The sequence below is a fragment of the Mytilus trossulus genome, chromosome 10, assembly GCF_036588685.1.
Source record: "Mytilus trossulus isolate FHL-02 chromosome 10, PNRI_Mtr1.1.1.hap1, whole genome shotgun sequence".
NCBI classification, from domain to species: Eukaryota; Metazoa; Mollusca; class Bivalvia; order Mytilida; family Mytilidae; genus Mytilus; species Mytilus trossulus.
Genome location: NC_086382.1, coordinates 48651260 through 48675206, shown reverse-complemented (window position 1 = coordinate 48675206; position 23947 = coordinate 48651260). Strand labels below are relative to the sequence as shown.

Genomic DNA, 23947 nt, shown 5'->3' with positions numbered 1-23947 from the left:
TGTAAACGCACGTGTCCGATCGTCTGTACAATGCTTGTATCAACAAGATGATAAAAACAAATTTAGATTTTACTGCAGAGTGCTTGACAAACATGAGCGATATCAATTCAATATATACCACAGGCTCATTGTATATACGATGTTCACCATTGAATAATTTTATTTGGCAATCGGAGAATCAATTCTATTTACCAAGAAATACAAGAAGTAGCCTCATCAATGGTTAGATTCCCATTTACACAAATATGTCATTAATCTAATTAGTTAAATTGGTTGCTGTTTGCCTAACCGTCAGTAGCAAATATTTGCATGCATGTTCAAGACGAGATCACATTAACATAGAATACACTAATAGGATCTTTAAAGATGTATTAAAGAGTTAAATAACCCGGGAAATTATTCACAGCATCTCTTCTTAGAACATACTCACCCTTTCTCGTCCAATGGAAAATCACCATTTGGCCTTCTATTTTTCATACTACACTGAAAAAAAACACGTCATGGTTAATTATTCTAATGTATTTGTTAGTTTAAAATGTCTATATGTCATTCTCAGATTAATTCTTTAATTGATTTGTATAATTTGTGTATCAATGTTAAAATTTGCTGTATTATGTCGTATTGGATATGCATATTGTGTTAATTAAATTAGCTGTATTTACTTCGGGAAATAAAGTTATATCAGGGAAAGAATAGACTTGGATGAAGGGTCATACATTTAAATTACCGTTTGATATTGAGTATGTCTTATATAGGGACAGACATTTTACGATAAAGAAGGTCTTCTTAATACCTCTAACAGGTACACATACTACGTACACTTGGACTAACGTTTGATATTGATGATATCTTTACATAGGGACAGCCATTTCACAATCAAAAAGGTCTACTTATGACCTCTTATAGATACACATACTAGTACTACGATTTATAAACTGGATAATCAATTATCTTTTATTTCAATTACAGAAACATGTCATTACATGTAATTTCAAGCTATTTTTTTGTAATGTTCAGTGTCAAATATTGCAAGCATGTTTAACACGAGAACAGATTTCCAGAGATACAGTAGGAAGGAACTTAAAGTTAAATCGACCGGCATGAAGATTTGGAAATTTGGACTGCCACCAATAAATTTTCTCTTACAATAGGCCGTCAAACAATTCCTGACATTTTCAAATGTAATAGGATTTCCTGCAAGTATCATACTCTCCTTCGACATAGGGTAACATTGCTTAAATATATCTTTTAAATATATCTATCTGTTTGCACTAAGCATAATATTCTTGTGTAAATGAGATACAAATACATCCGTTCAGACTAACGGCCTCGTGGGTGTATCACATACATACATTAACTTCACGATTGCTTAATGTTTTCAATTCAACTCATGGGTTATAAACACCACATACTATATGATCAAAAGGCAAGATCTGTAAATTATTCACAGCACCCCTTCTTAGAACATAATCATCCTTCTCGTCCAATGGAAAATCAGTATTTTGCCTTATATTTTTCATACTACATGGCTTTCAGTATAAAATGGTATACATGAAAAACTTTTTATTTTAGAATAATTATGAAGGTAAACTACTTAATGCACTTACCAAGTGTATAACAAACCCATGGGGAAATTACCACAGGAAAAGAGCAGAAAAAAATCATAAGACTAGTGTTGTTTGTCAAATTGTTTTAAGTGAAAACAAGATGAATGAATTATCAAACATCTCAAATAAGAGTTTTTGAATATTGCAAAATTTATGTTATTGTACAAATGTAGAGTACACTGAAGAATGAAAAGGGGTTAAAGGTGAAACAATATTTTACTTTAGGTCAATGTTTTGAAAGAATTTAAACAAATATAAACATTCGTCAATAAAAAAATACTTTCGTCAATAAAAAAGTAAGCATTTTATTTTGGAAGGATAGTTATTTTATCTTTTTATTTTGTAAGTTTTATCATTAATAAACAAATATATTATTTTCGAAAAGGTGATTTTTATAACAGTATGTGCTTTTTTAATTGAAGGAATTTGTGATATAAAAGTACTAAATTTTACAACAACAACTTCATTTTTGAACAATTTATCCTTTTTGTTCCTAAAAAAACTATCTCACTTTGCACCTGTTGAAATGACCATTACATATATGATTGATATATCTTTTATTAACCATAATAGCAATTAAAGATAACTCTGATCCAGGTTTGATTATTAAAATTAGCAAGGATGATTTTTTTTCCATATCACTTGAAGGTTTGAATGCGCTCTAAATTGGCAAGACAATGATTGGTCCTACATACTTTTATAGTCTCAGATGCATGTTTTTTACTAGTTTTTCGTGGCTTTAAACTGGCTGTCAGTTACTGTGAGTGCTCTCAGACCTCGACTAAGATTCTTTTTGTTGTTGTGATATACAAGTACCCGGCCACGTCCACTCTGTGTAGTATTTGTATCTATCTGATGAGTAAAGCCTTTTTCAACTGATTTTTTATAGTTCTTTCTTCTCGGCTACGCTTCGGGCCTTAAATATCCATAAAACATGAGTATTGTCTAACCTTTAAATAACTCTTATTAATGAAACGTTCGGTATAGAGAATGGGTGAAACCCAAACAAACTTAAGTTACTTTAATAGTAAAATTGTTTGTCATAATTTAATATAAATTCTCATATGATTCTCCTGACACCGTCATTCTATTCCTAACTGGCGATATGTAAAAAGTAAAATCACAAAAATACTGAACACAGAGGAATCAATACGGAAAGTCCATAATCACATGGCAAAATCAAATAACAAAAACGCATCAAAAACGAATAGACAAGAACTGTCATTTTTCTGACTTGGTACAGGCATTTTCAAATGTAGAAAATGGTGGATTAAACCTGGTTCTATAGCGCTAACACTCTCTCTTTAATAACAGTCTCATCAAATTCCGTTATATTTACATGATGCGTTAAATAAACAGTCACAATTAATAAAATAGTCAAAATATGGGTACATCAGTCATCATCGCATAACAGTTTTAAAAAAGGGACAATTTAACAGAACAAAAAACTTCTATCTACGAACACATGGATTGACTTACGTGTCTGACGTCATAAAATTTGTATACGTCGCATAAGTTTGTATTTCAATGTGCATACAAACAGTTTTAAAATTTACATTGGCAATGTAAGCATACAGGGTTAAAAAATCAAAAGTATGTAAGAACAAATTACAGAAATAGACCGAGATTTAAACTAGTCCAAAAGTTATAGGTAGAATTTATGAGAATCCAAAAATAGTTAATTCCACTACGCGATTGAATGATTTTGACGTTTGTGGTTCAACGTATATAGTAATTCCTAATAGAAATATATCATAATGATATATTATAGACCAAAATAATACTGATAATAATAAAACGTTTGAATAGTAAGGCGCCAAAAAATATAATAATTAACGCATTGTTCATACAAAAATGGTGCATTGTTATCTGAAGTAATATTTTGTACAGTCATACAGTATTTATAAGATCATAGAAACATAACAAATGTCAGATTGTGTTATATTACACTCCTTCAAAAAGCTGAAACTTTGAGCTTAAACTAGTTACACACAATGCAAACTTATTTATCTATAATATACACACATATCACATGATGATACAGGTAAATATAAACAACGATTTGAATCAGAAGGTATGTCTAACTGTTACGTTTTTATGATTTAACTGTTCATTACGGGGTTTTCTGTGACGATATGAGACAAGTCGATTTATGGGCGTCAAGTTGGTTACCTATTCCCTATTCCCTATTCGTTACCTATTCCCTATTCCCTATTCGTTACCTATTCGTTACCTTTTCCCTATTCCCTATTCGTTGCCTATTCGTTACCTATTCCCTATTCCCTATTCGTTGCCTATTCGTTACCTATTCCCTATTCCCTATTCGTTGCCTATTCGTTACCTATTCCCTATTCCCTATTCGTTGCCTATTCGTTACCTATTCCCTATTCCCTATTCGTTACCTATTCGTTACTTATTTGATTTTTATTATTCTTCCCCTTTTTAATTATGGCATGGAATAGTTTAATATGGCTGCCGTTACCATGGGAACGGCACAATTTTGAAAAAAATCAGTTTTTGGTTTTTGGTGAACTGTTTGAATATGCTTCAACTCAGAATCATCATATTTTAAAACAATGTAGGTGCCCACTATATACAGGTGTTGGATGATTTTGGCGATCATTGGAACTATTATGTTGCTATGGAAACTACACCAAAATTTTCAAAATTCTCCAAATGCTCAAAACTTCATAAAACTTCACAGTAATGATGAGCAACATTGGTAGATGTGACATTTCGAGTTGGAATTTCCAAAAAAGGTCTTGTTACCACAGAAACAATGCAAAAAGGTCCTAAATTTAAAAAATAAGAATTTTCAGCAAACTGGATGAAACTTTACAGGAATGGTAACTGGCATAGGTAAAGTTTGATTTTCAAGTTGGAATTTTCAAAATGGCCGCCGTAACCATGGAAACAGGAAAAATATCAAAAATTTTTAAATTTTCATTTGTGTCCGTGTCTCTGGTGGTAAAAATGTGTTCTTAGAGATGACAATACCCTTTTAGCGCGCAATTACCCGTTCCAGCGCTAGGTTTATACCCTGTAACCTATTCGTTACCTATTCGTTACTTATTCACTTAATTAAAACGTTTGTTGTACGTTGCACCTTTTAGAAGGGAATTTTCAAATGTGTCCGTGTCTCTGGTGGTAAAAATGTGTTCTTAGAGATGAAAATACCCTATTAGCACGCATGTACCCGTTCCAGCGCTCGGTTTATACCCTGTTACCTATTCGTTACCTATTCGTTACCTATTCACTTATGATACGTTTGTTGTACGTTGCACCTTTGAGAAAAGGATTTTCTATTAAATTCATATCTCTAGTGGTAATAATGTGTTCTGATAGATGAAATACCTCTATTACCGCGTATGTACCCGTTCCAGCGCTCAGTAATTACCCTGTTACCTATCGTTACCTATTCGTTACCTATTCACTTATAATACGTTTGTTGTACGTTGCACCTTTTAGAAAAGAATTTTCAATTGTGTCCGTGTCTCTGGTGGTAAAAATGTGTTCTTAGAGATGAAAATACCCTATTAGCACGCATGTACCCGTCCCAGCGCTCGGTTAATACCCTGTTACCTATTCGTTACCTATTCGTTACCTATTCACTTATGATACGTTTGTTGTATGTTGCACCTTTTAGAAAAGAATTTTCAATTGTGTCCGTATCCTTGTGGTAACAATGTGTTCTTAGAGATGAAATGACCATATAAGCGCGCATGTACCCGTTCCAGCGCTCCGTTAATAACCTGTCACCTATTCGTTACCTATTCGTTACCTATTCACTTTTAATATGTTTGTTGTACGTTGCACCTTTTAGAAAAGGATTTTCAATTGTGCCTATAAGTCTGGTTGTTACAATGTGTTCTTAGAGATGAAATGACCCTATTAGCGCGCATGTACCCGTTCCAGCGCACGGTAAATAACCTGTTACCTATTCGTTACCTTTTCACTTATAATACGTTTGTTATACGTTGCACCTTTAAGAAAAGAATTTTTAATTAAGTTCATATCTCTGGTGGTAATAATGTGTTCTTATAGATGAAATACCCGTATTAGCGCGTATGTACTCGTTCTAGCGGTCGGATAATACCCTGTTACTTATTCGTTCCTTATTCGCTTTTAATGCGCAGGGGTATACGCTGCACCTTAAGATAAATCGTTTTTTAATTGTGTTCATGTCGATAGAGGTAACAATGTGTTCTTAGAGATGAAACAACCCTATTAGTGCGCATGTACCCGTTCCAGCGCTCGGTTAATACCCTGTTACCTATTCGTTACCTATTCACTTATAATCTGTTTGTTGTACGTTGCACCTTTTAGAAAAGGATTTTTAATTGTCTTTATGTCTCTTGTGGTAACAATGTGTTCTTAGAGATGACATTACCCTATTACCGCGCATGTACCCGTTTCAGCGCTCGGTTAATACCCTGTTACCTATTCACTTATAATACGTTTGTTGAACGTTGCACCTTTTAGAAAAGGATTTTAAATTGTCTCCATGTCTTTTGTGATAACAATGTGTTCTTAGAGATGACATTATCCTATTAGCGCGCATGTACCCGTTCCAGCGCTCGTTAAGTACCCTGTTACCTATTCGTTACCTATTCGTTACCTATTCGCTTATAGAACGTTTGTTGTACGTTGCACCTTTTAAAAAAGGATTTTCAATTGTGCCTATGTCTCTGGTGGTAACAATGTGTTCTTAGAGATGAAATGACCCTATAAGCGGGCATGTACCCGTTCCAGTGTTCGGTTAATACCCTGTAACCTATTCGTTACCTATCCGTTACCTATTCACTTATAATACGTTTGTTGTACATTGCACCTTTTAGAAAAGGATTTTCAATTGTGCCCATGTCTCTGGTGGTAACAATGTGTTCTTAGAGATGAAATGACCCTATAAGAGCGCATGAACCCGTTCCAGAGCTCGGTTAATACCTTGTTACCTATTCGTAACCTATTCGTAACCTATTCACTTATAATACGTTTGCTGTCATTGCACCTTTTAGAAAAGAATTTTTTATTGTCTCCATGTCTCTTGTGGTAACAATATGTTCTTAGAGATGAAATTACCCTAAAAGCGCGCATGTAACCGTTCCAGCGCTCAGTAAATACCCTGTTACCTATTCGTTACCTATTCGTTACCTATTCACTTATAATACGTTTAGTGTACGTTGCACCTTTGAGAAAAGGATTTTCAATTGTGTCCGGGTCTCTGGTGGTAACAATGTGTTCTTAGAGATTGAATGACCCTATTAGCGCGTATGTACCCGTTCAAGCGCTCGGTTAATACCCTGTTACCTATTCGTTACCTATTCGCTTTTAATACGTTTGTTGTACGTTGCATCTTTTAGAAAATAATTTCCAATTTAGTTCATATCTCTGGTGTTAGCAATGTGTTCTAAGAGATGAAATGACACTATTAAAACGCATTTACCCGTTCCAGCGCTCGGTATATACCCTGTTACCTATTCATTACTTATTTGCTTTTATTGCGCGGGGTATACGGTGCACCTTGAAATGAATCGTTTTTTAATTGTTTTCAAGTCTCTGGTGGTAACAATGTGTTCTTAGAGATGAAATTCCCCTATTAGCGCGTATGTATCCGTTCCAGCGCTCAATTAATACCCTGTTTCTTATTCGTTCCTTATTTGCTTTTTATGCACGAGGTATACGTTGCACCTTGAAATAAATCGTTTTTTAATTGTGTTTATGTCTTTGGTGGTAACAATGTGTTCTTAGAGATGAAATGACCATATTAGAGCCCATGTACCCGTTCCAGCGCTCGGTCAATACCCTGTTACCTATTCCTTACCTATTCACTTATAACACGTTTGTTGTACGTTGCACATTTTAGAACAGGAATTTTAATTGTCTACATGTCTCTTGTGGTAACAATGTGTTCTTAGAGATGAAATTATCTTATTAGCGCGCATGTACCCGTTCCTACGCTCGGTAAATACCCTGTTACCTATTCGTAACCTAGTCGTTACCTATTCACTTATAGTACGTTTGTTGTACGTTGGACCTTTCAGAAAAGGATTTTCAATTAAATTCATATCTCTGGTGGTAATAATGTGTTCTTATAGATGAAATACCCCTATTACCGCGTATGTACCCATTCCAGCGCTCAGTTAATACCCTGTTTCTTATTCGTTCCTTATTTGCTTTTTATGCACGAGGTATACGTTGCACCTTGAAATAAATCGTTTTTTAATTGTGTTCATGTCTCTGGTGGTTACAATGTGTTCTTAGAGATGAAATGACCCTATAGGTGCGCATGAATCCGTTCCAGCGCTCGGTTAATACCCTGTTACATATTCATTACCTATTCACTTATAGTACGTTTGTTGTTCGTTGCACCTTTTAGAAAAGGATTTTCAATTAAATTCATATCTTTGGTGGAAATAATGTGTTCTTATAGATGAAATACCCCTATTAGCGCGTATGTATCCGTTCCAGCGCTCAGTTAATACCCTGTTTCTTATTCGTTCCTTATTTGCTTTTTATGCACGAGGTATACGTTGCACCTTGAAATAAATCGTTTTATAATTGTGTTCATGTCTCTGGTGGTAACAATGTGTTCTTAGAGATGAAATGACCCTATTAGAGCGCATGAACCCGTTCCAGTGCTCGGTTAATACCCTGTTACCTTTTCGTTACCTATTCGTTACCTATTCGTTACCTATTCACTTATAGTACGTTTGTTGTACGTTGCACCTTTAAGAAAATGATTTTCAATTAAATTCATATCTTTTGTTGTAATAATGTGTTCTTATAGATGAAATACCCCTATTAGCGCGTATGTATCCGTTCCAGCGCTCAGGTAATACCCTGTTTCTTATGCGTTCCTTATTTGCTTTTTATGCACGAGGTATACGTTGCACCTTGAAATAAATCGTTTTCTAATTGTGTTCATGTCTCTGGTGGTAACAATGTGTTCTTAGAGATGAAATGACCCTATAAAAGCGCATGAACCCGTTCCAGCGCTCGGTTAATACCCTGTTACCTATTCGTTACCTATTCGTTATCTATTCGTTACCTATTCGTTATCTATTCGTTACCTATTCGTTATCTATTCGTTACCTATTCGTTACCTATTCGTTACCTTTTCACTTATAATACGTTTGTTGTACGTTGCACCTTTTAGAAAAGGATTTTTAATTGTCTACATGTCTCTTGTGGTAACAATGTGTTCTTAGAGATGAGATTATCCTATTAGCGCGCTTGTACCCGTTCCAGCGCTCAGTAAATACCCTGTTACCTATTCGTTACCTATTCACTTATAAGACGTTTGTTGTACGTTGCACCTTTTAGAAAAGGATTTTCAATTGTGTCCGTGTCTCTGGTGGTACCAATATGTTCTTAGAGATGAAATGACCCTATTAGCGCGCATGTACCCGTCCAAGCGCTCGGTTAATACCCTGTTACCTATTCGTTACCTATTCGTTACTTATTCGCTTTTAATACGTTTGTTGTATGTTGCATTTTTAAGAAAAGAATTTTCAATTAAGTTCATATCTCTGGTGGAATTAATGTGTTCTTATAGATGAAATACCCCTATTACCGCATATGTTCTCGTTCCAGCGCTCGGAGGAGACCCTGTTACATATTCGTTCCTCATTTGCTTTTAATGCACGAGGTATACGTTGAACCTTGAAATAAATCGTTTTTTTAATTGTGTTCATGTCTCTGATGGTAACAATGTGTTCTTAGAGATGAAATGACCCTATTAGTGCGCATGAATCCGTTCCAGCGCTCGGTTAATACCCTGTTACATATTCGTTACCTATTCACTTATAGTACGTTTGTTGTACGTTGCACCTTTTAGAAAAGGATTTTCAATTAAATTCATATATTTGGTGGTAATAATGTGTTCTTATAGATGAAATACCCCTATTAGCGAGTATGTATCCGTTCCAGCGCTCAGTTAATACCCTGTTTCTTATTCGTTCCTTATTTACTTTTTATGCACGAGGTATACGTTGCACCTTGAAATAAATCATTTTCTAATTGTGTTCATGTCTCTGGTGGTAACAATGTGTTCTTAGAGATGAAATGACCCTATTAGCGCGCATGTACCTGTTCGAGCGCTCGGTTAATATCCTGTGACCTTTTCGTTACCTTTTCGTTACCTATTCACTTATAATACGTTTGTTGTACATTGCACCTTTTAGAAAAGGATTTTCAATTGTGTCCACGTCTCTGGTGGTAACAATGTGTTCTTAGAGATGAAATAACCCTATTAGCGCGCATGTACCTCTTCTAGCGCTCGGTTAATTCCCTGTTACCTATTCGTTACCTATTCACTTATAGTACGTTTGCTGTACGTTGCACCTTTTAGAAAAGGATTTTCAATTGTGTCCACGTCTCTGGTGGTAACAGTGTGTTTTTAGAGATGAAATGATCCTATTAGCGCGCATGTACCCGTTCGAGCGCTCGGTCGAAACCCTGTTACCTATTCGTTACCTTTTCGTTACCTATTCGCTTATAATACATTTTTTTATACGTTGCACCTGTTAGAAAATGATTTTCAATTGTGTTCATGTCTCTGGTGGTAACAATGTGTTCTTAGAGATGAAATAACCCTATTAGCACGCATGTACTCGTTCCAGCGCTAGGTTAATACCCTGTTACCTATTCGTTACCTATTCGTTACTTATTCACTTATATACATGCGCTCTAATAGGGTAATTTTATCTCTAAGAACACATTGTTACCATCAGAGACATGAACACAATTAAAAAACGATTTATTTCAAGGTTCAACGTATACCTCGTGCATTAAAAGCAAATGAGAAACAAATAAGTAACAGGGTCTCCTCCGAGCGCTGGAACGAGAACATATGCGCTAATAGGGGTATTTCATCTATTATAACACATTAATTCCACCAGAGATATGAACTTAATTGAAAATTCTTTTCTTAAAAATGCAACATACAACAAACGTATTAAAAGCGAATAAGTAACGAATAGGTAACGAATAGGTAACAGGGTATTAACCGAGCGCATGAACGGGAACATGCGCGCTGATAGGGTCATTTCATCTCTAAGAACACATTGTTACCACCAGAGATATGAACACAATTAAAAAACGATTTATTTAAAGGTGCAACGTATACCTCGTGCATTAAAAGCAAATAAGGAACGAATAAGTAACAGGGTATTAACCGAGCGCTGGAACGAGTACATATGTGCTAATAGAGGTATTTCATCTATAAGAACACATTATCGGTCGTCCCACTGTCTATATCACTCTGTTCAGCTCTTAATATTATTCCGTATCATGTCTTTGTGACGTCAAATACGTTGACCCGGCCTTAATAACTTTAACCCGGACATATCAGCGACGTCATAATGTTTGAACCGACGTTAATTACTTTGACCCGAACTTATCAAGTCATCTTTTGTGTGCTGGTGAAACATAGAAAACACTTCTGGAACACGCAAATATAGCTCGATAAATCGATTATCAGATTATCTGCATATTGATATTGTAAAATATCAGCTGCTTGACATTATATGAAGGCTTTTTGATCTCGTTCGCTACGCTCACTCGACAAAAAGCTTCATATTATGTCTCACAGCTGATATTTTACGATATCAACATGCAGATAACCTGATAATCGGTACTTATTACCACCAGAGATATGAACTTAATTGAAAATTCTTTTCTAAAAGGTGCAACGTACAACAAACTTTTTAATAGCGAATAAGTAACGAATATGTAACAGGGTATTTTCGGTGCGCTGGAACGGATACAAATGCACTTATCCCCGGCTTAGTATATATCTAGGATTTTGATTGGTTAACGCACGTCGTTACAAAACCCATAGCCCCTGGGTGTTGCTAACCCATATCCCCGGACGTTGCTAACCATTATCCCGGGGAACTTCACGCAAATTTTCCTTAGTTCCGTACAACAAACTTTTTAATAGCGAATAAGTAACGAATAGGTAACAGGGTATTTTCCGTGCGCTGGAACGGATACAAATGCACTTATAGAGTTATATCACCTCTGAGAGCCCAAATCTTCCACCAGAGACAACAAAACAATTGAAAATGATGTTTTAAAAGGTGCAACGTAAGATACTCGTATTATAATCGAATTATTAGTGAGTGATCGAACGAATTAAACAAGGTAATAGCATGCTCCGAAACGATGTACACCCTGCTTACATGTTTAACTCCACCACATTATGTTAGTATGTGCCTGTCCCTAGACAAGAGCCTGAAATTAAGTAGTTATTGTTTGTTTTTGTGTTACATATTTCCGTTTATTTTTTTTTATATGAAATACGGCGGTCAATTTTGTTGTTTGAATTGTATGAGGTTGTCATGCCTGGGCCTCTTATAGGTGACTACACGGTTTGGGCTATACTTATTGTTGAAGGCCGTACAGTAAACTATAGTTGATAATTTATGTGTCATTTTGGTCTAATGTGGAGTGTTGTCTCATTGGCAATCATACCACATCTTCTTTTTTATGCAAGCGCTTACACGGTGATTTCATCCCGTCGAACCAAGATCCATCTTCAAACATACGGACATAAAGCAGTTAAAAGGTAGAACGTATAATAAACAAGTAAGGAACAAATGCGTATCGAACATGAAGTAAAAGGATCGGTTGAGCACAAACACATATAAATAGGTCATAAAAAGATCATTTTACCTCAACAATTTAGAACTATTACCATATGTAAGAGTATTAACAACTAGATTTGTAATTGCTAGCAATAACGGATGGCACCCTTCCCCCTTTTACCAGGTGAGCGGCAGCCATTTTGACAATTCCAAAGTCAAAGAGAGCATTTACAGATGTCTAGTAACATTTTTGCAAAGTTTCATTAAGTTTGAACATTTTGAAATGTTTGATATTTTTGCTGTTTCCATGGTTACGGTGGCCATTTTGAAAATTCTAACTTCAAAATCCAACTCTGCCTATGCCAGTTACCATTCCTGTAAAGTTTCATCCAGTTTACTCAAAATTCTTATTTTTTTTAGTTTAGGACCTTTTTGCATTGTTTCCATGGTAACAAGACCTATTTTGGAAATTCCAACTCCAAATGCCACATCTACTATTGTTGCTCATCATTACTGTGAAGTTTCATGAAGTTTTGAGCATTTTGAGAATTTTGAAAATTTTGGTGTAGTTTCCATGGCAATATAGTAGTTCCAATGATCGCCAAAGTCATCCAACACCTGTATATAGTGGGCACCTACATTGTTTTAAAAAGTAAAATCACAAAAATACTGAACTCAGAGGAAAATCAATTTGGAAAGTCCATAATCACATGGCAAAATCAAAAAACAAAACGCATCAAAAACGAATTAAAATATAATGATTCTGAGTTGAAGCATATCCAAACAGTTACCCAAAAACCAAAAACAGATTTTTTTTCACAATTGTGCCGTTTCCATGGCAGCCATATTAAACTTTTCCATGCCATAATTAAAAAGGGGGAAGGATATTAAAAATCAAATAAGTAACGAATAGGTAACGAATAGGGAATAGGGAATAGGTAACGAATAGGCAACGAATAGGGAATAGGGAATAGGTAACGAATAGGCAACGAATAGGGAATAGGGAATAGGTAACGAATAGGTAACGAATAGGGAATAGTGAATAGGTAACGAATAGGGAATAGGGAATAGGTAACCAACTTGACGCCCATAGTCGATTTCACAGTACAGCAGACAGGTACAGCGTACTGACGGTACTTCTTATATGTCTAATAGAGGTTTCTCAACATCTTACGAACGAACGAAAATCGCCCTAACTTGACGTAACTTGCCGTAACGAGAAAAGAGGGAGCAGTAATTTATCTTAAAATATTGGATTATCGGCTGTGCATTGAAATGTCTTTTATATGTAAAATATGCATGCTTGATTTTTTTAAAACATTTTGAATCAAATACATATTATATTTATTTGATATTATATAATATATAATATTACTGTTCAATCAACACAGTTGAAAGTCTTACTGATATATAAAAAGCGAAGAGTATATAGTATTTAATCAAAGGACAGTAATCGTACAAGAAATTTTAACAAACATGATGACAACATCACTATTAAGTTTATGTGAAAAAGGTAAATATAGATCTATGGATGGAAAGGGATAAGAATCTTTTTGAATCTTAGAAAGAAGTTGATTAACGATAAAATTTCTTTCGTGGACATGAGGTAAAATAAAGCTAGGAGTGAACGCCTTTCGATTTAAATTTGAAAAGAAAACATCCCAATAAGTTCCGGGATAACTTCTTTGCCACAACCACTAAAATCCAAATGATCTCTTTTTATTAATATATATTATTATGAATTTGTAGACTTAACAAGAAAATACAAGGGAAATATTGAAATACATATTTAAACTTATATATTGTGTTTTTTTTATCATGGCCTTTCTTATTATATGTGTGTATGTTTCCATAATAGTATAATTATAAGTATATAGTACATAATTTATTTTTCTTGTTTCTTGTTTCGACTTAGCTTCTATGGCATACTGTGCATATTTGCTCTGTTTCTTTTTAGTTAATAGGGGGTAATATATAAAAATATATATTTTGATAACTATGCGACTACCTATTTTGTTAGGGTAGCACTCATTCTTTCAACAAAAACACACAAAAATCTATTTCTAACGATAGATAGAGTGCACCTTTAAATTTCTTAAACTGATTCCTAATAAATATAAGAAATAAAAAAGCTATGTTACGACGTATCTATCCAAGATACTCTCCGACACGAAAAAATGAAACTCATAGTAACTCAAACCAATTGGACCCATAGCAGGGACGTGTGGATATATAAAATATATTAAAGTTGTGTTATCTCAATCACTTATCAATCATTTATCGCAATGAAATGAATGGAATATTTGCCAATGAACGTTAAACACCAAACAATCAATCGACCAATTGCAAACTAGATGTGTTGATTTTTTTAATCAAGGACATTATAAAAAAAAAATCTTTTTGAATAGATAAGGGAGATAAATCGAACGCATATATACGACTTGTCAACAAACGGAACTCAACGTAAGAAAACGAAACAGTAAACAACAGAAAATTAATTGGAACACGGATGTTTAATGATAACAATAAAATGCAAGGTGGCAAAAAAGGATATTAAGTTGTTTACTGTTGTCTTTTAAACACAATGCAGTATCGGAAGACATTTATTATGGATTTTATTATAACAAAATTACTGCTCCATAACGATACATTCGTAGAGTTTCGTCCGTTCGTAAGATGTTGAGAAACCTCTAACAGAAGTGGGACATTTAAAACGTATCGTATCCGTATCTGATACGTTGATGCATCTGAACGTATTGATGGGTTATTGCTTAAAATTGATTATTAACGTGTTTAAATAGTACATCTTTATGTGTGCGTGGTTTTCGTTTGTTATGCAAAATGTCTTTCGGTCATTACAATACACTCTTATTTACATACATTGTAAGAGTTATTTGAAAAAATTATCGTGATATAATTATACATAAATTAAAACTATCATGTCATAAAATGAGTGTATTAATGACCGAACAGAATAGAATATTTTTATTTTCCAAATTAGGGCCCCAGGAGGGCATATGATACAGACAATATTATTATAAACAATAACATATGCAATACACACACAATAAAAGATATATAACAAGTGTTATAAAAATAATAAAATAAAATAATATATCACAGAAAATACACTCAACAAAATAGTAGCAATGTATTATTATTCAATGAATACTATGTTGAAATTGACTCAAGTGCACCCGGTAAGTCAAACATGAGGCATTAGTAGTTTGTGCGGAGAAATGTCAATATAAAAAAAAAATACAATACAAAAAGAACCCAATAAAAAACAAAGCAATTAAGCACTCTCACATTTGACTATGTGGTATACTGCAAATAACAAAGTATATTTAATAAAGGATATTTAATATGACTTATCTGCAGAAAGCACCAAGAGTCGGTGCTTAAGAGCCAAGCTCCTTAATTATTGAAAATATATTTTAAAAACATATTTTTAAGATTATAGATTCTGTGTCCAGCCAGCAAAGATCATCAAGGGGCTGAAGTACGTCCATTATTCATAGTTCATTATTCATTATTCAATAATGAATAATGAAATAGTTCATTATTCACTATTCATTATTGAAAAATGAATAATGAATAATGAAATGGTTTATGTTTCATTATTCAAATTGAACCGGTGAAAAGTGAAAAAAATGTTGTACTTTAATTCTTAGTATCTTCTATATATTTGTAAAATGCAAATAGTACATTGGGATCCTCATTATTCATTATCCAAATTAATTTGTTATCAATATTTAAATTTTGAAAGTTTGGACATGATTTTAATATATTTTGCATCAATTCCTCTCTTTTTAATAAATGAGTATCACATTTAAATAAAAAATGAACTTCATCCTCAACCTCACCTGAGGTGCACCTGAGACAAATTCGGTTTTGTCGAAGAGTACCCTGGTATCTACCAGATTCAATTTGCAATTTGTGAGCAGATATTCTTAATATAGTAATACATTTCCTTTGCTCAAAATGTCGAATTATTGACAAATAATTTTCAAAACCGAAGTTGCACTTGAATGTTACATAAGTTCGTAGTTTACCATCTTTATGTATATCTAGCTGTTTTTTCCACAATGCAGTATAGTATCCCTTAACTATCTGACCACAGTGTAGTTTAAATGTTGAATATTTTTCAAGAATATGTTTTTCTATGCCTGACATTTTTTCCTTAAAATATTAATTGAACCATACCACGAGTTTTTTGTTTGTTTCAAATAGCTTTTTAGAACAATTATATGCAGCTTTTAACAAGGGAAATTATGAGCCAATATTTTCTAAACGATGCCAATATCCTAAAACATGTTTGACTATATCATAGTGAAGTGGAAAACGGCCTTAAATTCAGACAAAACTGCAAAGTTTGTACTCTTCCTATTAACGCCTAAAATATATTTGCAGAATTTAATATGAAGTTTTTCACAAAGTATCCTTGAGTAAATTGTATCCACTGTTATGTTTTCTTTTTTTAAACGTGCAGTAAAGGGATTGAAATATCCCCAAATTTCACACCCATATAAAAGTATAGGCTTTATTGTATGGTCAAAAACATGAATTGCATTTTTAACAGTAGGATCATGCACTAAAAAATCATTACATAGTTTGAAGTATGCTTTAAAGGCTCTTTGGTATAAATCATTCTGAGCATATGAAAAAGAACATGATGCATTAAATTGGATACCCAAATATTTATAATTAGATACACACTCCAGCTCATCTTTGTTGAAAATAAATGTTTGAGATATATTTTTGTTGAATATCAACACTTTAGTTTTTTTAGTATTTATATCTAAGCACCAGTCATTGCAAAAATTATGAAGTTCATTTAATTTCTCTTGTAGTCCTTCAGCTGAGTTAGATAAAATTACAATGTCATCAGCATACATAAGGCAATGAATGAGTTTGCCATCCAGCATAATTGGATCTCTGGTTTGTGTAAAATAGTCTGGAAGGCTATTTATAAATATTTTAAACAAGTTAGGACTCAAGTTATCTCCTTGTTTAACACCAAGCTTTGTTTGAAAGAATTCAGTTATTCTATCATGTATTTTTATACAAGATTTAGTTTCAAGATACATATTCTTTATAACGCTATAAAACCTTGAACTATCCCCAATCTCTAACAGCTTAATTCTAATTCCTGTATGTATTACTTTATCAAAAGCTTTATGAAAATCAACAAAGCAAGCAAACACTCTCCCATCCTTAGTATTACAGTATTTATCAAAAATACATTTTAAAACAAACATATGGTCAGATGTTCTTGCCTTTCTTGTGAAACCTATTTGACAATCATTAATTACATTATTTTCTTCTAAAAAACTATCCAACCTTATATTAAGTATACTGTTAAAAAGCTTACCAATTGCATTAGTGATTGTTAGTCCTCTATAATTATTTGGGTCAGTGACTTCACCTGACTTATGTAATACTGTAATATAACCTTCGGTCCAATTTCTTGGGTATAAACCATGAGACAGACAAGAATTAAATATTTTTGAAAGAGACGATAGTAAAACATCTAACATTATAGTAAAAAACCAAACATATGCATGTACTATTTAAACACGTAAACGATATATCAAACAATAACCCTTCAATATACGTATATGCGTCAACGTATCAGATACGGATACTATACGTCTTTGAATGCCTAACTTCTAATTGTCGTTAGTTTTGCATAATGTTGAATACCGGACGTTTAGACAGCAGCGACATGATTTATTGGTATCTTCTACACATCTCCAGAATGTCTTCTGGTGAAAAGTCCAAAATATGAATCTGGACCTCTTTTGGAGATATTCTACGGTAGATCAATACCAGAATTAGAGTACTGAAGTACTGAACATCGAATGCCCGATGGTTAAAAGCACATGTTCGTGCGTGGATGATGCATAAACTACAGGAAATTCAACCACACCGTAATAACTATTGTACATGTAGTGATACAAATCAGTTAATTTGGGACTATTATACTAATATAATAATAGTCCCAGAGTATACACTGGTTTGTTATATATCATATTAATAAAACAGTTGCATATATATATAATTTTCATCCATTTGGATAATATTCTATTCTACTTTTCTAATAATAGTGCAGTGCCAGTGCGTGGTGGACACTCTTCTGTAAAACAATCTATATTTCTAAAAGAGTGGATAAGAGAAGCCTTTCATTTTTTCTCGCAAAAAACAGTTAAAGAGTTATCGGTCCTTGCCGGGAGTGTCACAAAACGTTCTTGAGATATTCTTCCGCAAGCTTTAATACAATTTTATGGTACGTGTGAATAGATATTATCAATGATTTTTTACACTTATATATATATATATCTAACGACAAAACATTTTCATATCATTAATTTGTGTTTAATTTTTTTATTTTTTTTGGAGTATCCATTGAAAAAAACAGGCGATAAGTAATGTTATTTTGCACTAGATAATGTCCGCCGCGGATCTTTAATTTTTATAGATTGGTTGAAAACCCATGGAAATTTAGGCGATAGCACTACATCGGAATGACCTCACAGTCATCTCGATGTAAAAAATCATTTTACCGTCGAATTTAGCAAATTTCATTATTATGTTGGATGGGATAAATTAGGTTTATGATGTTGATATCTTTTAAAAAATTAAGATACGTCCGGTAGCGTAAGACATGACTGTAAAAAGTATGCTCTGCTCGTTACAATTTTCTATGTGCTTTTCTTTAATTGAGTTTTGCTAAAAAAAAAACAAGCTTAAGATGGTATGGGAGTCTAAAATAAAAATTGCCAAAACATAGTATCTATTGATATTTGTTGAAAAATATAATAAAAATAATAGGTCACCGCGCATTTTCTCAAGCTACAGGACATGACAAAATGACACATTTTGTATGGATTATACAGGAAAAAACACCATTTTGTGATTAAAAACTAAATAAAATGATAAAATTGTAAAATACTTAAGAAAAAGATAGCTTTTATACAATGCTTTTAGAATATCAAAAGAGAAGATTTGGTCACCGTACGTTTTTTCTGGCTAAAATTCAAAATAGGAAAATTCCATGTAGAATCCTTCAAAAAATGCACTGTTTTAGAGTTACCTCAATGCCTGTAACCTCCCATCTTCGCTAGCCAAGGGTTACGATCCACTCTCGCTCTCTTCACCCTTGGCGGATTGAGATCACATTTCGGAGACACAAAGTAAGGATTTTTATTGGTTGCAGTCAAAACTCGCTGCATCCAATCAAAATGCGCATATAACATGATCACGTGTAAATGTAGAAAGTGTTTGTAAACAATTGCCACGTGTTTTTGTGCAACAAGCCTTTACATCCCTAAACATACGACTATATTTAGTGAAAACTTGAATGTTTTAATCAACAAATAGAAGTTCCTGCATGAATGTTTACGTATGCTTTCATTTCCGGCTTTTCCAAGTGTGTAGAATCTAGACGCTACCGTGTTTTTACCTCCAAATTGAAGAGTTCAAGTGCTACCATTGGTCAAGACTAATGTATTCGAAATAGGCGTGATTTTAAATTTCCGATAGATGGCGCAATATTGTTATCACAAATGTTGGCTCAATCCGCCAAGCCTTAAAATGCCAATTTGAAAAAAAAATAAAATATTAACAACCAAAAAATAATCAATATTTGCAAAAATATTTAATTTATACGTTATTTTCTTTTATACTGGTTCTTTTAAATGAAAATTTACATTAAATATCTGCATTCCTGCATCAAATTTTGCTAACTTACTAGAAAATCTGGACCTTGAAAATCTGGACCTTTGGTTCTCTGTTTTTTTTTTCAATCCAAGATGGAGGAAGACACCCATACCACCTAACCCCCACTATTTGATTTTTTTTAGAATAGACATAAACTGCATAAGAATTCATTAATATTTATTTGGAATATAGCTGACGAAAAAGGACACCTAAGCCGTATTTGGTATTGGAATTTTTTGGTACTTTCTTCAACTTTGTACTTGTTTTGCTTCATAACTATCTTGATCTAAGCATCACTGATGAGTCTTAAAAAAGTTGGTATACTGTCACATCACTGTCACTGCGCCTCAGGGTGTATGAATTTTCAACAACGGTGTAAAAGTCTGTACACCCCTGATTACACCAAGATAACTTGTAGTACATACAATATTTATAAGATAATAGAAACATAATAAGTAATAGATTGTGTTAGATTAAATCCCTTTACAAAGCTTAAAGTTTGAGCTACAACTAGTTACACACGATGCACAACTCTTTATCTATAAGATACATACATACCACATGATGATACTTGGTTTACAAACAGGTAAATATAAGAACAACTTCAATCAGAAGGTATGTCTTATTGTTAATTTTCTATGGTTTAACTGTTCGTTTTGGGGCTTTCTGTCACGATATCAGACAATTCGATTTCACAGTATAGTAGACTTATATACAATTCCGGTCTTATTGTCGTTAGTTTTACATAATGTCGAAAACCAAACGTTAAGTTACAGTCAGCCAGTTCATGATTTGAAAAAAACGATCTAAAGATGGGGTTTCTAAATGATAATAAAACGATAATAAAATGCCAAAGTCAGCAGCCTGTTAATTGGTGTTTTTCGTTTTTTTTGTTGTTAATAATTTTGTCGTACAATAGGTCGTAAGTTTGGTTTCACAGCCCTTTTATAGCTGACTATGTAGTAAAGCCTTTGTCCATTGCTGTAGTCCTTACGGTAACCTAAAGTTATTAATTTCTTACTCATTTTGTGGGTTGTGGAGAGATGTATCATTGGCTATCATACTGCATCTTATTCTATATATTAACAAAACGGTATCAATAAATTTTTCAGATGAATCTATACTTGAATGAGAAGGAATGAGGTGTTTTCGAAGATTCACAGTTCTGAATTTGGATTTAAAAAAAAATCATTACTAGTCCTTCTATTCAAATGGAACCACGGTTTACTCGGCAAACCGTTAAAGAAAAATCAAGTGGGAACGTACAGCTGAATGACCACAACAAGAACATGCGTAAGAAAAAGGCAAAATCATTAGCAAAGAAAAGTGAGAAAAATGTATCGAACGCTTCATTACAAAGTTCAATTGTTTCAGCATTACCTTCACGAAAACGGAAGTTTGATCAGAGAATAAAAGAACCAAAACCAAAGGTAGCTAAGGCATCAATGTCATCTACAAAAATAAAGGTAGCTAAGGCATCAATGTCATCTACAAAAATAAAGGTAGCTAAGACATCACTGTCATCTACAAAAATAAAGGTAGCTAAGGCATCACTGTCATCTACAAAAATAAATGTAGCTAAGGCATCACTGTCATCTACAAAAATAAAGGTAGCTAAGGCATCACTGTCATCTACAAAAATAAAGGTAGCTAAGGCATCACTGTCATCTACAAAAATAAAGGTAGCTAAGGCATCACTGTCATCTACAAAAATAAAGGTAGCTAAGGCATCACTGTCATCTACAAAAATAAAGGTAGCTAAGGCATCACTGTCATCTACAAAAACAAAAGTAGATAAGGCATCACTGTCATCTACAAAAACAAAGGTAGCTAAGGCATCACTGTCATCTACAAAAATAAAGGTAGCTAAGGCATCACTGTCATCTACAAAAATAAAGGTAGCTAAGGCATCACTGTCATCTACAAAAATAAAGGTAGCTAAGGCATCACTGTCATCTACAAAAACAAAAGTAGATAAGGCATCAGTGCCATCTACAAAAACAAAGGTAGCTAAAGCAGCAGTGCCATCTACAACAACAACTGCAAAAAAGAATAAACGAAACTCGAAAGATTCTTCAGTACCAAGGACTGGAAAAAGAGGAAGAGGAAGTCAGTCTTCCCTTCAACATCATCGTACAAGAAAAGCCGAAGAAATTAATTCAAAAGATACTAAATCTGACTCAATAAAACTAAAGAAAAACATATCTGAAAAGGTAAAACGACAACATTTGAAAGTAACTTCTTTAACAAGTAATAGAATGACAAAAAGGAAAAGATCAAAAGCATTGGATTTAAAAAGCGAAACACAAACGGAGAAAAGAAACCTCAAGAAAAAGAAACTTTTAATAACAAAACCTCCAAACAAAAGTAGACGTCAGAGATTGCCGTCAAAGGAATATCAGATTGATAAGATAAAAGAGAATACGAAGAAAACGTCGTTCATTCGCCCATATTTGAGTTTTGATACAAATCTTCCATATCTTGTGTCCAATATATGCTGTGTTGACCAAAATACCCTATGGATAGGACGAATGGCTTATGGTACCATCTTGAAGGTGACACACAGTTCATCAAAAACACTTACCATCGTAAAAGAACTTGAGCAGTGTGATTTTTATGACTTTTGCTATGATCGAAACGAGGATCAAATATTATATACGGATAGAATTAACAACAGCATAATGTCTATTTCCTCAAATTATAAGCTGACAAAGTTCAAATGTGTGGAACCGCTGAAACCTACATGTATAACAATTTCTCTGGATGACTTTATTTTCTTAGGCCTAGTTGATGAGTATTCATATCGGAAATCTCCAAAAAGGGAAATCGTGAAAATGGCCAAAAATGGGACAGTCGTCATGCGAATACCATCAATTCATTACAATATTGTACGTTTTTCTATGTCCCATCGAATTGCTATTCACCCCAACAATGATATTATAATAGCAACTAACGACATGAATGGGGAAGTGCTACTCAGTTTTGATCCCGAAGGGAAAAGCAAATTTGCAAAAACAGTCACAAACTTAAACCCTGGTATACGTTTTCATGTTAGTGGTTTGACAATATCCAAAGCGGGCGATATAGTTGTTTGTAATGATGCAAATGAAGAAATTTATATTTATGATGTCAAGGGAGAATTATTAGAAACAATCACATCTCAATCGATTGGAATAACCGACAGACCATGGAGTTTAGCTTTTGACAGTAGTGATCACTTACTTATTGGTACACTGGCGCATGAACCGAAGGTTCCTACTATTTGCTTTGCTGATTACCTCTATCGTTAACCCTGGATATAACCATACTATGTTAAGTGACAAATATTTGAGAAATTTATTTATTGTGTGAAAAGAAGAAACTCTACGCCAAAAAATATCACCTTATTAAATATGTAACATGAAAATAGTCTAGTCATAGCCATATAGTAATACCAAGTGTGTAAGTTACATGAAAGAATAGAATTGAAAATAGAAATGAGGGATGTGTCAAAGAGACATATAAGACTATAGAGCAGACAACAGCCGAAGGGCACCAATGGGTCTTCAATCCAACGAGAAACTCTCGCACTCGGAGGTAGTCTTTCAGCTGGTACCTCGCTGTTTAAATTGAAATATAATTGCAATATTTTACCTCAAAGTAATTATAACAAAATACCTACGCCATTTATATAAATAATGACTGATAATTATCCAATTAAGGAATGACTGTAATATATTTCCTGTCTATGAAGAAATAACATAAAAAATTGGTTCACAATAAATAACGCGCGTATCGGGTTATTTCACAGTGTGCATCACATTTTTAAAGTTATTTCGAATAGACAGAAAAATATTACAGTCATTTCTTATAATTTAAATCTAAATTGCATTTTATACCAGGAAAACCATAAAAAAAACATTGATGACATCACGGTCACATGACTAAATTATGTCTATGGGTTGATAACAAAATAATGTCAGCCAGTCAGAAGACGCGTTACATCCAAAATTAAATTATTCACAGATGACGACGGATACGTTACAATTG

General features: G+C 33.6%; 1 protein-coding gene across 1 annotated transcript; it reads left to right on the top strand.

Annotated features, from left to right (window-relative positions):
- The first annotated feature begins 3650 nt into the window (after positions 1–3650).
- Positions 3651–23324, top strand: LOC134687531 (uncharacterized). Its single transcript, XM_063547902.1, has 2 exons — positions 3651–3681; positions 21031–23324. Exon 2 carries the CDS (start codon positions 21130–21132, stop codon positions 23206–23208), a length of 2079 nt encoding a protein of 692 aa, XP_063403972.1. The 5' UTR covers positions 3651–3681; positions 21031–21129; the 3' UTR covers positions 23209–23324.
- The last annotated feature ends 623 nt before the right edge of the window (positions 23325–23947 follow it).

Coding starts and splice junctions, on each gene's coding strand:
- LOC134687531 (XM_063547902.1), top strand. CDS start 21,130: ATGGAACCACGGTTTACTCGGCAAACCGTTAAAGAAAAATCAAGTGGG.